This window comes from Dendrobates tinctorius, unplaced genomic scaffold, assembly GCF_039654945.1.
Source record: "Dendrobates tinctorius isolate UK_male_01 unplaced genomic scaffold, ASM3965494v1 ptg000022l, whole genome shotgun sequence".
In the NCBI taxonomy this organism is placed as follows: domain Eukaryota; kingdom Metazoa; phylum Chordata; class Amphibia; order Anura; family Dendrobatidae; genus Dendrobates; species Dendrobates tinctorius.
The window spans coordinates 118,034,969-118,047,951 of record NW_027361690.1 but is presented as its reverse complement, the minus strand read 5'-3'; the positions used below and the strand labels follow the sequence as shown (position 1 = coordinate 118,047,951).

The window sequence follows — 12,983 nt, the reverse complement described above, 5'->3', positions numbered from 1 at the left end:
ATTTAAACTGTGATTAACAAATGGAAAATCAGCAGTTCTGTAAAAACAAAACCAAAAATGTTGTCCGCAATTACCAGGAAAATTGCTCAGGATGCAAAGAAAAACCCACAAATTACATCAACTGAAATACAGGACTCTCTGAAAACTAGCAGTGTGGCTGTTTCAAGATGCACAATAAGGTGGCACTTAAAGAAAAATAGACTGCTTGGTCGAGTCGCCAGAAGAAAGGCTTTACTGCACAAATGCCACAAAGTATCTTGCCTACAATGCACAAAACAGAACAGAGACAAGCCTCAAAACTTTTGGAACAAGGTAATTTGAAGTGATGAGACCAAAATTGAACTTTTGGCCACAACCATAAATGATACATTTGGAGAGAGGTCAATAAGGCCTATGATGAAACATTCCTACTGTAAAGCACCGAGGTGGATCGCTGATGTTTTGGATTTGTGTGAGCTACAAATGCACAGGAAACTTGGTCAAAGTTAAAGGAAAGATAAATGCAGTACGCTATCAGCAAATACTGGAGGCAAATTTGCACTCATCAACCCGGAAGCTGCGCATGGAACGTACTTGAACGTTCCAGCATGACAACGATCCAAAACACAAGGCCAAGTCGATCTGTCATTGGCTACAGCCAAACAAAGAAAAGTAAAGGTTCTGGAGTGGCCATCTCAGTCTCCTGACCTCAATATCATTGAGCTACTCTGGGGAGATCTCAAGAGCGCAGTTCATGCTAGACAACCCAGAAATTTACAGGAACTAGAGGCTTTCTGCCAACAAAAGTGGGCAGCTTTGCCATCTGACAAAATAAAGAACCACATCCACAACTACCACAAAAGACTTCAAGCTGTCATTGATGTTAGAGGGGACAATCCACGGTATTAAGAAATGGGGTATGTGAACTTTTGATCTGGGTCTTTTGGATGTTTTGGGTTGTCTTTATAATTAAAAAAGAGAAAACACAGTAGTTTGACAATAAATGGCTTCACCCAACGACTAACAATGAGTGGAGAAAAAGTTTTGGTGTTATCATTCATATTCTCTGAAAAAAAGGCCAAGAAAGCAAAAGGTCTGCTGGGGTATGTAAATTTTTGAGCACAACTGTACATCTGAGATTGTAAAGGTATAGTGGGATTTCAAGTCTCACAATGGCTTGTAAGACACTGGTTGGAGATCCCTATTCTAGATGGTGCAGATGATATTCTGCTAAACACCTGAAATTGAGGTATTTAATATTACATTATCATTCTTAAAATAGACGCTAACCACATCCATGGTGGTGTACAAGAAAATAAGTAAAAACACTCCTTTTATACAGAATATGGAAGAAACCAGTAAGATATTTAATACTCTATGTAGTGCGAAATAAAGAAAGCTGTAATAAATCGACATGCACCCATGGGAACACTTTAATTCATTATAATTGGTCATTCAGTTTTCTTTCAGTAAAATAATGTTTTAGAAAAGAAAAGCCCTGCTATGATTCCAGTCACTAAGTTGACTGTCCATTTGGAAGGAGGTCCTTGTGAGTATTCACCAAAGGGTAAGTAACAGATTCTAGTTTGGCGGCTGGGAACTGTTCACACAGCCGGAGTTCTAGGTTCTCTGCACTCAAGTGGCTGTGGGCACTCCGTCCATCCCTTTTATGGGGATAAGTTGATGTTCCTACTTTGGGCTTTTCGAGTTGACTGTCCCTCTTTTCAATTGGTTCTTGTGCTCGAAAGTGGCAGAAAAGTACAGCCACTAAGCTTTTCTTGAAGTTTTCATTCATGAAAGTGTAAACTACAGGATTATTAAAAGAGTTAAAAAATCCAACAGCTTGAACGATGGCCACTATCATTTTCACTGTGACGTCGTCGTATTCCTCCTCCAGGTCATCTGTTAACAGAGAAAAATTAATTTATCACTAATTTCTACAGACAATTCGCTTTACACGATCACTTACCACCATTGTGTTGTGTTACCTATGGGATCTGACTGGACACAGAGAAGAATCATATAGAGCAAGCTTTCAATATGTGCGATTTACATAGATAATTAATGAAGCGGACTAAATTGGACAGATAATATTCATCTCCTCTCATATCCGCATGTTTCCTTTATATATATTATAGAACAATTTGTAATGCTTTTAGTGTATTCTCCTGGAAATTACTTAAAAAAAATATGGAGTTTTGAATAAAAACCTTTAGGGGAATGCATCACCTTTATTTATATTTACCAATTAAAAATCTTTCTTCCTAAATGGGTTTTTATATTTTTAGATTCTGATTGTTTTTTTTTAGCACATGATTATTGGATAGATATTGTTTTGGATCTGCTGATATGAATTACTTCTATTGAAGAGTTATCTAGACGGGAACTGTGTGCTGGTTACTGTGCAGAGATGTGGAGAAGGTGAGCTGTGCCTGTTACGTGTTACAGAACCAATCAGCACCCAGAATATGTTGTGCACTTATATGTATGTATAATAGGTTCTATGTGAGATGCATGTCCCTAATGCATCAGCCCACAGGCTGCACCCCTGGGCAGAGGGGACACGATATTCTCCTTTTGTCCGCCCTCCCCCCACCTTTGTAATTCCCACAGTAAACATCGTCAGGCTCTGGCCACCTGCGGCTTTTGCAATGCATATCTGGCCTGCCACTTTTCTACTGGCCTGCCCTCTGTATCTGTGTGATATATTCTGTGTCCTGTGAGTAAAGTGTTGTCAGACTGGAAATACGTGGAGAAGCAGTGATCTTTTATATGCGCCCATGTAACCAAGGAATTCCAGCCAGCGTCATTCATTCAGACTCCAGCCAACGCAGAGCGGACCTCCAAAAACACGGGGTGGTACTGAAAGAGGTACCCCAGCTTGGGTAGACCCCGTTACACTGGTGGCAGCAGTGGGATTTGATACCCCTTCTACAGGAGGAAAGGAATGAATGGAAAATAACTACCAGAAGTTAAAGAGGACTACATTAAAAGATCTGGTGGAAGCCCGAGGGTTGATCGCCAGCAACAAAACAAAAGCGGATTTGATAGCAGCCATCATGGAACACGACAGTGCAGCGCCCCCCAATGTGAATGTGGAGGAGACCGAATTCCAGAGGGAGGTAATGAACAGACTGGCGTTCTATGGCCTAAACCCTGCAGTAGAGATCATACGAGAGGTGATGGCTGATGTGCGTACTGATCTGAAGGAAAAGATGGCCGAGCGGACCAGGATAGAGCTAGCCAAGATGGAGATGGCAGAGCGGACCAAAGTGGAGCTGGCCAAGATGGAGATGGCAGAGCGGAGAGAGGAGAGTCAGCGAGCAGGGGGAGCTCTGGCCTTCGACCAGGTACCTTCAACAGTAAGCCACAAAAAGATCCAGCATAATGCCTTCCGACAGTTGGGGGAGGCAGAGGAAGACATTGATGGCTTTCTGCAGGACTTTGAGCGGCAGTGTGCCCTTCATCAAGTGAAGCCGGAGGAACGGGTTCAGATTCTGGCCAGCAAGCTGACAGGCCGGGCAGCGGACGCCTATCGCACGGTACCTGATGAGGACTGTATGGACTATGAGCGGATCAAAGAAGTGATCTTGGCCCGGTATGCGCTGACACCAGAGGCCTACTGCCAAAAGTTCCGCAGACTTATAAAACGCGTAACCGATACCCACGCTGAATGGGCCTGTAAATTACGGCGGTCACTGCTACAGTGGGTACAAGGGAGCCAAGCAACCACTAAGGAGGACGTCCTCCAGCTCTTCCTGTTAGAACGATTCTTTAATGGACTAAACCCCGAGACACAGGAATGGCTTCAGGACAGGCGGCCAACGACTCTTGAGGAAGCCGCTCGTCTGGCCGATGAACACCATGATGCCAGGAGGCGGCAGTTGTCCGGATCAAAGGTGGTCACTATTGGCCCGCCCATGGACCAGGAGGGCCCCAAACCACTGAAGATTGTAGGGGGACCAGCTAGAAACCCGGCTTACCAGCGTCCCCCTGGGGCGCAATGCCACACCTGTTGTCAGCTGGGCCACCTGCAAAGACAATGCCCCAACTGGACTCAGCATACCCAGTGGCCAAAGGCAGGAACAGCTACCTTCAGCCGGGTTGCTGTACACTGCTACCAAAGCGAAGCTGACCCGGCATTGGGGACTACGATTAACCAAGGGGTGGAAGAGATGGAGGAAGTGCTGCATGAAGTAGACCCCGTGCAGGCAGCCCGGGCAGATAATCGACAACAGCATCGACAGGTCGTGTGGGTTAATGGGAAATGTATGCAGGGACTAAGAGATTCCGGGGCAACTTTGACCCTTGTGAAGCTTCATCTCATCTGAGACCAAGAGAAGACGGACCGGACAGTGGCAGTCCGTGTAGCAGGGGGAGCTATACATCGACTACCCACTGCCAGGATTCACCTGAACTGGGGAGTCGGGGATGGCCTTGTTGAGGTCGGCTTGATGGAGGATTTGCCTGCAGATGTCTTGCTGGGAAATGACTTGGAGCCCATGTTGTCTGCATTCTCGGTGGCCCCTCAGGCTGAGACCTATCCTGTGACTACCCGGAGACAAGCTCGAGCTGCGGAGGCGGAATCACACTCAGAGGAGGTCCAGGCAAGACATCCCAGCCCTGCACGTATTCCCATAGCCAGACACATTTCTTGGGCCACCCCAGAGGAATTTAAGAGGGAGTTACTTGAGGATCCTTCATTAGAGAGATATCGTGGGAAGGCACAGGAGGGGAGAGGAGTACAGGAAGGGGAACAGTTTGTATGGAAGCAGGGACTCCTCTACCGGATCACAGAGCAGCACCACACAGGGACGAGCTCCACTATAAAACAACAGCTGGTAGTTCCCAAGAAGTATAGGCAGGAGTTACTTTGCATCTCTCATGAAATACCCTTGGCCGGGCACTTCGGCGTCAGTCGCACCAGGCATCGTCTGACACAAAACTTCTTTTGGCCGGGGGTAACCTATGATGTTTGTCAGTACTGCCAGACCTGTGACAGTTGTCAGCGCATTGGCAAGAGGGGGAATCGATGCAAGGCCAAATTACGCCCCTTCCCCATTGTGGAGGAACCATTTAGCTGAGTTGCAGTCGATCTGATAGGACCGTTAGCCAAACCCAGTCCGTCCAGGAAAAAGTATATATTGACAGTGGTAGATTATGCCACACGGCATCCAGAGGCGGTTGCATTACCTAACATACTGGCAGAGACGGTGGCGGCCGCCCTGCTCCAGGTTTTCTCATGGGTTGGATTTCCCCGGGAGATTATCTCGGAACAGGGTACCCAGTTTACAGCGCAGGTGACCAACCAGCTGTGGAAGCTGTGCGGCGTAAAGTCCATTAGAAGCGCCCCGTACCACCCGCAAACCAATGGATTGTGTGAACGCTTTAACGGGACCTTGAAAGAGCTCATTGGGACTTTTACCAGGACCTACAGGGACTGGGAGAAATTCTTGCCACACCTCCTGTTTGCCTATCGGAAGGTGCCCCAAGAATCCACGGGGTTCTCCCCGTTCAAGCTGGTATATGGGAGACGGGTAATTGGACCCCTAGACTTAGTGCTGGAACACTGGGAAGGGGAGGGCATCATAGAAGGGGTACCTATTGTACCCTATGTGCTGGAATTCTGGGACTGCCTACAGGAGCTGACCCAGGTTGTACGTGAGAACCTGCAGGCGACACAGCGGCGCCAGCGCATATGGTACGATCGGAGGGCCAGAGAGCGCACTTTGGAAATAGGACAGAAGGTCCTGGTGTTAGAGCCCACTAAGCAGAATAAGTTTCAAGCTGCATGGCAGGGGCCCTACCAGGTAGTGGGGAAAATAGCCAACACAACCTATAATGTCGCTGATTGTGACGACCCCAGGGTTATCTGCATGTTCCACGTGAATATGCTGAAGCCCTACCGGGAGCGCCCTGAAGAGGTAGTGGCCATCTGTGCACCTGAAGCAGAGGATTTAGCCAGACTTCCCTTGCCGGATGTCTTAGGGGAAAGGACTCAGTCTAAAACATGGGACCAGGTACACTTGGGTGAAGACCTAGGCCCCCCGGGAGAGACAGCAGGCGGAGGCGTTGTTGAGGCTGCGACAGAGGATGTTTTCAGAGAGACCGGGGTACACTCGCCTGGCACAACACAAGGTTGAGACCCAGGATCAGACCCCCCTACGACAAAACCCCTTCCGCGTCCCTGAGTCTGTACGAGAGGGGATGCGACAAGAGATGCTGCATTTAGGGATCATTGAAGAGTCAGATAGTCCCTGGGCATCCCCGTAGTGTTAGTGCCCAAAAACGATGGGACTACACGGCTTTGTGTAGACTATCGTAAGCTCAATGAGAAAACAGTGACGATGCATACCCCATGCCGCGTGTGGATGAGTTGTTAGACCGGCTGGCGGGGGCAAAGTATTTGACCACCATCGATCTATGCAAAGGCTACTGGTAGATTCCCCTTAGTCCTGACGCTATTCCCAAGTCGGCATTTGTCACCACTAGAGTTGAGCGACTTTTGGTTTTTTAGGGTCGCGTTTCGTTTCGTGAAACCCGACTTTTCCAAAAGTCGGGTCGAGCAAGATCGTCCGATTATAGGGAAAAGTCGGGGTCGTCCCGAAACACGAAACCCAATGTAAGTCAATGGGGAATAAAAGTCGGCAGTGAGAGGAGGACAGGAAACACACCTACAGTGCCCATTTGAATGCCAAAAGCATCAATTCTTCTTATTTAAGCTTGTCAACCTTAATTAACTTCATAATACAAGTTACGCACTGAAAAATGGGGGTTATTTGGCTAAAGTTGTGGGGAGGGAGGGCTGGCTGCATGTTTTCATGTGCCCTGGGCGAAAGAGCGCCCCTTTAACACATACCACAACTCATCATGCTCCGATACGGCAGAGAAATAGCGGTATAGTACAATGAAAAATACCTCACTTTTTACATCTCATGACGAGGCCCATCTATTTCTCCATACAGAATCATTGGTCCCATATAATGTTTGAAACAGTATATGATGAGCTCCACATAATGCTACAGTATATGTTGGTCCCCATGGATGAAGCTCCACTGTCTTATGGGCCCAAATAATGCTCCAAACATAATGGGCCCCATTTCTAATGCTCTAGTGTATAATGGGCCCTGTAAATGCTGCTCCAGTGTCTGATGTCCACCTTTGGAATGTTCCAGTGTATGGTGGGTCCCATCTATCATTCTCCAGAGTATAGTGCTCCCCAAAAATTCCTGTCCCAACATTGAAAACAATCAAATAAGTCTCCTCGCTAGGGAATCCCTGTACTTGTCTGGATTCCTCGTCGTCCCCATCTTCCATCTCACTGCACAGTATTTCAACTTTGCAAGTGCTGTGATCCTGAGCAAGCAGGGGGGGCCCACTCGTTGGCGACGGCACTGGCACAGGGCCCCTGATAGTACGGTGGTGTGTCTGATGGCGGGTGGGCCAAACCTGCACTTTCATCTGCAGCTTCCTCTTTGTCACCGTGTAAGATGGAACTGTATATGGGAAGGGTAACCTGAGTTTCATCAGGGTCAGATTCAGGTCGTGTAGCGTGCGAGGAAAATGTAGTGGTATGGGTCAATGTACCAGCAGATTCATCGAGCAGTGGCTGGGCATCAGTGCACTTGTGTCGCCCCCAGGAGTACGGTCGCCACAGTGGCATTACCTTCTTCCTAGGGAGTGTGATGTCATGCTTGGGAGCAACGAAGGATCTCTCTAGCAGGTTAACTGATTGGGCGGCGTTATTCCCACGAGTCATGACCCTCCAAACAGCGTTCATGAAGGCAAAGTGTTTGTTTTACGTTGGCAGTATGGTTGCAAAGCTGAACCTTAAAGGAATGTCCAGAAGGGCACCACCAGGAGTGGAGCCTACGGTTAAATTCGACTCCACCTGGGAAACCTCAACCATGCCAGCTACAGAACAGATGCCCACATTGCAAGCTTAATTCCGTTAACGAACGAGACTCCGTCATGCCCCGCGGTCCGAGTCCGGCTTACTAGAGGGACACGTGAGGCTCTGGCACATGAGATTGGCCAATAACTGGTGTGTCATGCCCTTACATGTCCGTGGCTGCATGTGCGCTACACTGAAAAGGCCAGCGTTTGTCGCTTACAGGTGCAGATAACCCGCTGAACAACGTTAGTGATGGGGATCACTGATTACAATTATTACCCGCGAACAATGATTTCCCAGTAAGTGCAGGTCAACCGCAGTTCCGGAATTAGGCCTAACCGTCATTCCTGAAAAAATGAAAAACTTACGTGTGCAAACCACAGGTGCTGTAGCTTGCTTAACAGCTCGCCAGCCGTTCTCACGCCCAGTATGGATTACACGTGATTGCACAAAGGTGAGAAAGGGTACCGTATCCCCAGATAACATGTATGGATAGCGTACACATTCAAAATATATGTCTATACATCAGGAGGCAGGCTCAGACGGTGTTAGGCCCAGTATGGATTGCACGTGATTGCACAAAGGTTAGAAAGGGTACCGTATCCCCAGATAACATGTATGGATAGCGTACACATTCAAAATATTATATGTCTATACATCAGGAGGCAGGCTCAGACGGTGTTAGGCCCAGTATGGATTGCACGTGATTGCACAAAGGTTAGAAAGGGTACCGTTTCCCCGGATAACATGTATGGATAGCGTACACATTCAAAATATATGTCTATACATCAGGAGGCAGGCTCAGACGGTGTTAGGCCCAGTATGGATTGCACGTGATTGCACAAAGGTTAGAAAGGGTACCGTATCCCCAGATAACATGTATGGATAGCGTACACATTCAAAATATATGTCTATACATCAGGAGGCAGGCTCAGACGGTGTTAGACCCAGTATGGATTGCACGTGATTGCACAAAGGTTAGAAAGGGTACCGTTTCCCCGGATAACATGTATGGATAGCGTGCACATTCAAAATATATGTCTATACATCAGGAGGCAGGCTCAGACGGTGTTAGGCCCAGTATGGATTGCATGTGATTGCACAAAGGTTAGAAAGGGTACCGTATCCCCAGATAACATGTATGGATAGCGTACACATTCAAAATATTATATGTCTATACATCAGGAGGCAGGCTCAGACGGTGTTAGGCCCAGTATGGATTGCACGTGATTGCACAAAGGTTAGAAAGGGTACCGTTTCCCCGGATAACATGTATGGATAGCGTACACATTCAAAATATATGTCTATACATCAGGAGGCAGGCTCAGACGGTGTCAGGCACAGTAAGGATTTGACGGCCCAGACTACACAGCGGAGGAGCAGGGAGAGGTAAAGATTGCAAATGCTGGGGCCCTGCCCAAGCAAGGGGGCCCACTCGTGGGCATCGGTACTGGCACTGGGCCCCTCATAGTACGGCGGTGTGTCTGACGGCAGGTGTGCACCACCACCGTCAGAGACACTTGATTGCACTATGAAGGACCCTGTACCAGTGCCCGCGCCCAAGAGTCGGCCTACCCACCTGTCCAGGGCAACGGCACTCGCACGGTGTCGTGCGCTAGGTGGTGACCCCGGCCATGGGGGGGGAGGCAGCACAGTTAGGGAGTTTTAGAAAGTGGCATATGTTGATGTTGGACATTCAGCTTATGCAAAAGGTGAAATAGGTCAAGTCCCAGGAAGAGGTGGACCAAGCAAGCCATTTTTCTGTCACCCTATGTGTCATCAGGGGAAGGTGGGACAAAATCCTTGGAAACCCATGCGTGATTCATTTTAATGAAGGTTAGATCATCCACATTTTGGGTTGACAGACAGGTCCTTTTTTCTGTCAGGATTGATCCAGCTGCACTGAAGACTCTTTCCGATAGCACACTTGCAGCTGGGCAAGCGAGCTCCTGTAAGGTATATTGTGCCAATTCAGGCCAGGTGTCCAGTTTAGCGGCCCAATAGTCAAAGGGGAATGACCTGTGTGGGAGAACATCGATATGGGAGGAAAAGTAGTTTGTAACCATAGTTGACAACTGCTGTCTCCTGTCACTTTCCATCGATGCAGTATTACCAGTTGTGTGAGCGGTACTTGAAAAATCAGTCCACAACATTGTCATGAAACCCCTGTCTCCAACGCCACTTCTGCTGTGTGCACCACGAACACCTCTGCCAAGCTGCCCCCGGCCCGTACGGCTCGTGTGAGAACCATCACCGCTGCTGTGTGCTGGGAATGCCTCAAGCAACCGATTTACCAGAGTTGCTTGTTTATTAGCCAATATTAGGTCAAGGTTCTCCTGTGGCATGATGTTTTGTAATTTGCCTTTATAGCGTGGATCCAGGATGCTGGCCAACCAGTAGTCTTCATCGTTCATAATTTTGGCAATGCGTGGGTCCCTTTTTAGGATCTGCAAGGCATAATCTGACATGTGGGCCAATGTTCCCGGTGTCAATGATGCACTGCGAGTGCTGGGTGGAGGAGCACTTTCTGGCAAATCCACATCCCTCCAGTCACGCACAAACCCTGTACTAGACCTTGCCACGCCAACATTTTCACTTGCCCCACGAGATGCATCCTCCCCTAAGTAATCATACCCATCATCCTCCTCCTACTCTTCTTCCTCCACCTCGTCCAGGAGAGGTCCCTGAGCAGACAATGGCTGAATGTCATCAAGGATTCCCTCCTCCTCTTCCTCCTCATCAACATTGGCTGCAGACGCCTGCTCCTTAAGGTGCGTCAAAGTTTGCATGAGCAGACGCATAAGTGGGATGCTCATGCTTAGGATGGCGTCGTCTGCGCTTACCAGCCGTGTGCATTCCTCAAAACACTGAAGGACTTTACAGAGGTCTTTCAGCTTCGACCACTGCACACCTGTCAACTCCATGTCTGCTCTCAAAGTGCCTGGCCGTGTATCCTCCCACAAATGCATTATGGCCTGCCTCTGCTCGCACAGCCGCTCCACCATGTGCAGGGTGGAGTTCCACCTTGTTGCAATGTCGATAATGAGGCGGTGGTTGGGAAGGTGGAGCAATCACTGCAGCTTCTGCATACGAACGGAGTGTACAGGCGACCGGCGGATGTGCGCGCACAGTCTTCGCACCTTCTGGAGCAGGGCTGTTAACTCCGGATAATTTTTGAGGAAGCACTGCACCACCAGGTTCAAGGTGTGAGCCAAGCAAGGTATATGGCTGAGTTTTGAAAGGGCTATGGCTGCCACAAAATTACGGCCGTTATCACTAACTACCTTGCCTGCCTCAAGATGTACACTGCCCAGCCATGACTCAGTTTGTCGCTTCAAGTACTCGGCCAGCACCTCGGCGGTGTGTCTGTTGCCCAAACACATCATCTGCAACACAGCCTGCTGACGCTTTCCACTAGCTGCTCGATAGGGGGACACATCGTCTGTAACAGTGGCAGCTGCAGATGGAGTGCTCGTACGACTGCGCTCTGTGGACGAGCTTTTGCTTCTGGAGGAGGAGGAGGAGGAGGGTCGAACGCCTACAGCCAACTGTTTCCTATACCATGGGCTAGGCAGCACTGTCCCACCACCGCTGTCCCCTGTGGACCCTGCATCCACCACATTAACCCAGTGCGCAGTGATGGACACGTAACGGCCCTGGCCATGCCGACTGGACCATGCATCAGTTGTGAGGTGCACCTTTCCGCTCACTGACTGCTTGAGAGCATGGACAATGCGGTCTTTCACATGATGGTGGAGGGCTGGGATGGCTTTGCGAGGGAAGAAGTGGCGACTGGGTAGGTCATAGCGTGGTACTGCATAGGCCATGAGTTCGCGGAAAGCTGTGCTTTCCACCAACCGAAAGGGCATCATCTCAAGTGAGATTAGTTTGGCAATGTGGGCGTTCAAACCCAGTGTACGCGGATGAGAGACTGAGTACTTTCTTGACCTACTCATAGTGTCTAGGAGGGTGAGCTGGACTTGAGAGCTGCATATGGTGGAAGTAGCGGTGGACAGGGCGGACTGAGAGAGGGTTGATGATGGTGATGGAGTTGGTGTTCTTTCTGATGGCCTAGAATCAGTCTTTCGTTGATATAACAGTGGGATTCCCTGACTGCTGTGGCCTTGCAACGACACCTCAACATTTGCTGCTGTGCTAACCGGTGGGCTTACAGTGGGGGAAACAATGTAGCGTTGCTGACTACCTTAGTTGTGATCAGTTGCACATGTGGCACTTGAGGTTTGGTGTTGTGTCCACGCTTGCAAGTGCATGCTGGTTAAATGTCTAAGCATGCAACTGGTATTCAAATTTTTCAGATTTTTCCCTCGGCTAAAGGTCTTTGCGCACTTCTTACAGATAACCTTGGCCTGATCATGAGGATTTTGTTCAAAAAAGTGCCACACTGCACTCTTCCTACTTTGGCAGACATTTTGCGGCCTAGCACGCTGTGATCTTTTGACCCTCTGGACAAGCTGTCCAGCAACTCTTTTGATGTTTGGAACCTGTCTTTGGAGTGCTCCGGGCCTGCCAGATAACAGCTGTTGCGATGTCGATGTCTGCTGTGGATGCTCCTCATCTGAGCTATGGGAAGCAGCACCCTCTTCCCCCAATGGATGCCAATCTGGGTCAACAACTGGGTCATCCATCACCTCGTCTTCTATGTCATGTGCACCTTCCTCTGTGTCACCGTGTATGGTGGTATAGTGTGCGGGAAGGGGCACCTGAGTCTCATCAGGGTCAGAATCTGGCTCTGTACACTGCAAGGACAATGTAGTGCTCTGAGTGAATGTACCAGCAGAATCATCCATCAGCGGCTGTGCATCAGTGCACTCCATGTCAGATTCATCTTGGCCTGGGTAATTCACCATTTGACTTGATAATCCAGGCATGGTATGTGAAAACAGCTCAATGGAGTAATCAGTAGTATGGCCTGCGTCATCCTTCAATCTTGGTTGGGGTGAAGGACACAAGGAAAGGTGTGGTTCATGAACATGAGCCTCCAATGATGACTCAGTGCTTTTACTTTTTACAACTGAAGAAGAGGAGGCGATAGAGCTGGAGGCTGAGTCAGCGATGTAAGACAAAACTTTTTCCTGATGCTCTGGCTTTA

The 12,983-nt window shown here is 48.8% G+C and overlaps 1 protein-coding gene across 1 annotated transcript in view; it reads right to left on the bottom strand.

The window, feature by feature from the left end:
• Nucleotides 1–1,384: 1,384 nt before the first annotated feature.
• The window catches only part of LOC141084386 (pyroglutamylated RF-amide peptide receptor-like), a 274,608-nt gene continuing 263,009 nt past the window's right edge, over nt 1,385–12,983 (bottom strand). Inside the window, exon 6 of the mRNA XM_073569093.1 lies at nt 1,385–1,881. Coding sequence (XP_073425194.1) covers nt 1,496–1,881 — 386 coding nt within the window. The 3' untranslated portion in view covers nt 1,385–1,495. The remainder of the gene's footprint in view (nt 1,882–12,983) is intronic.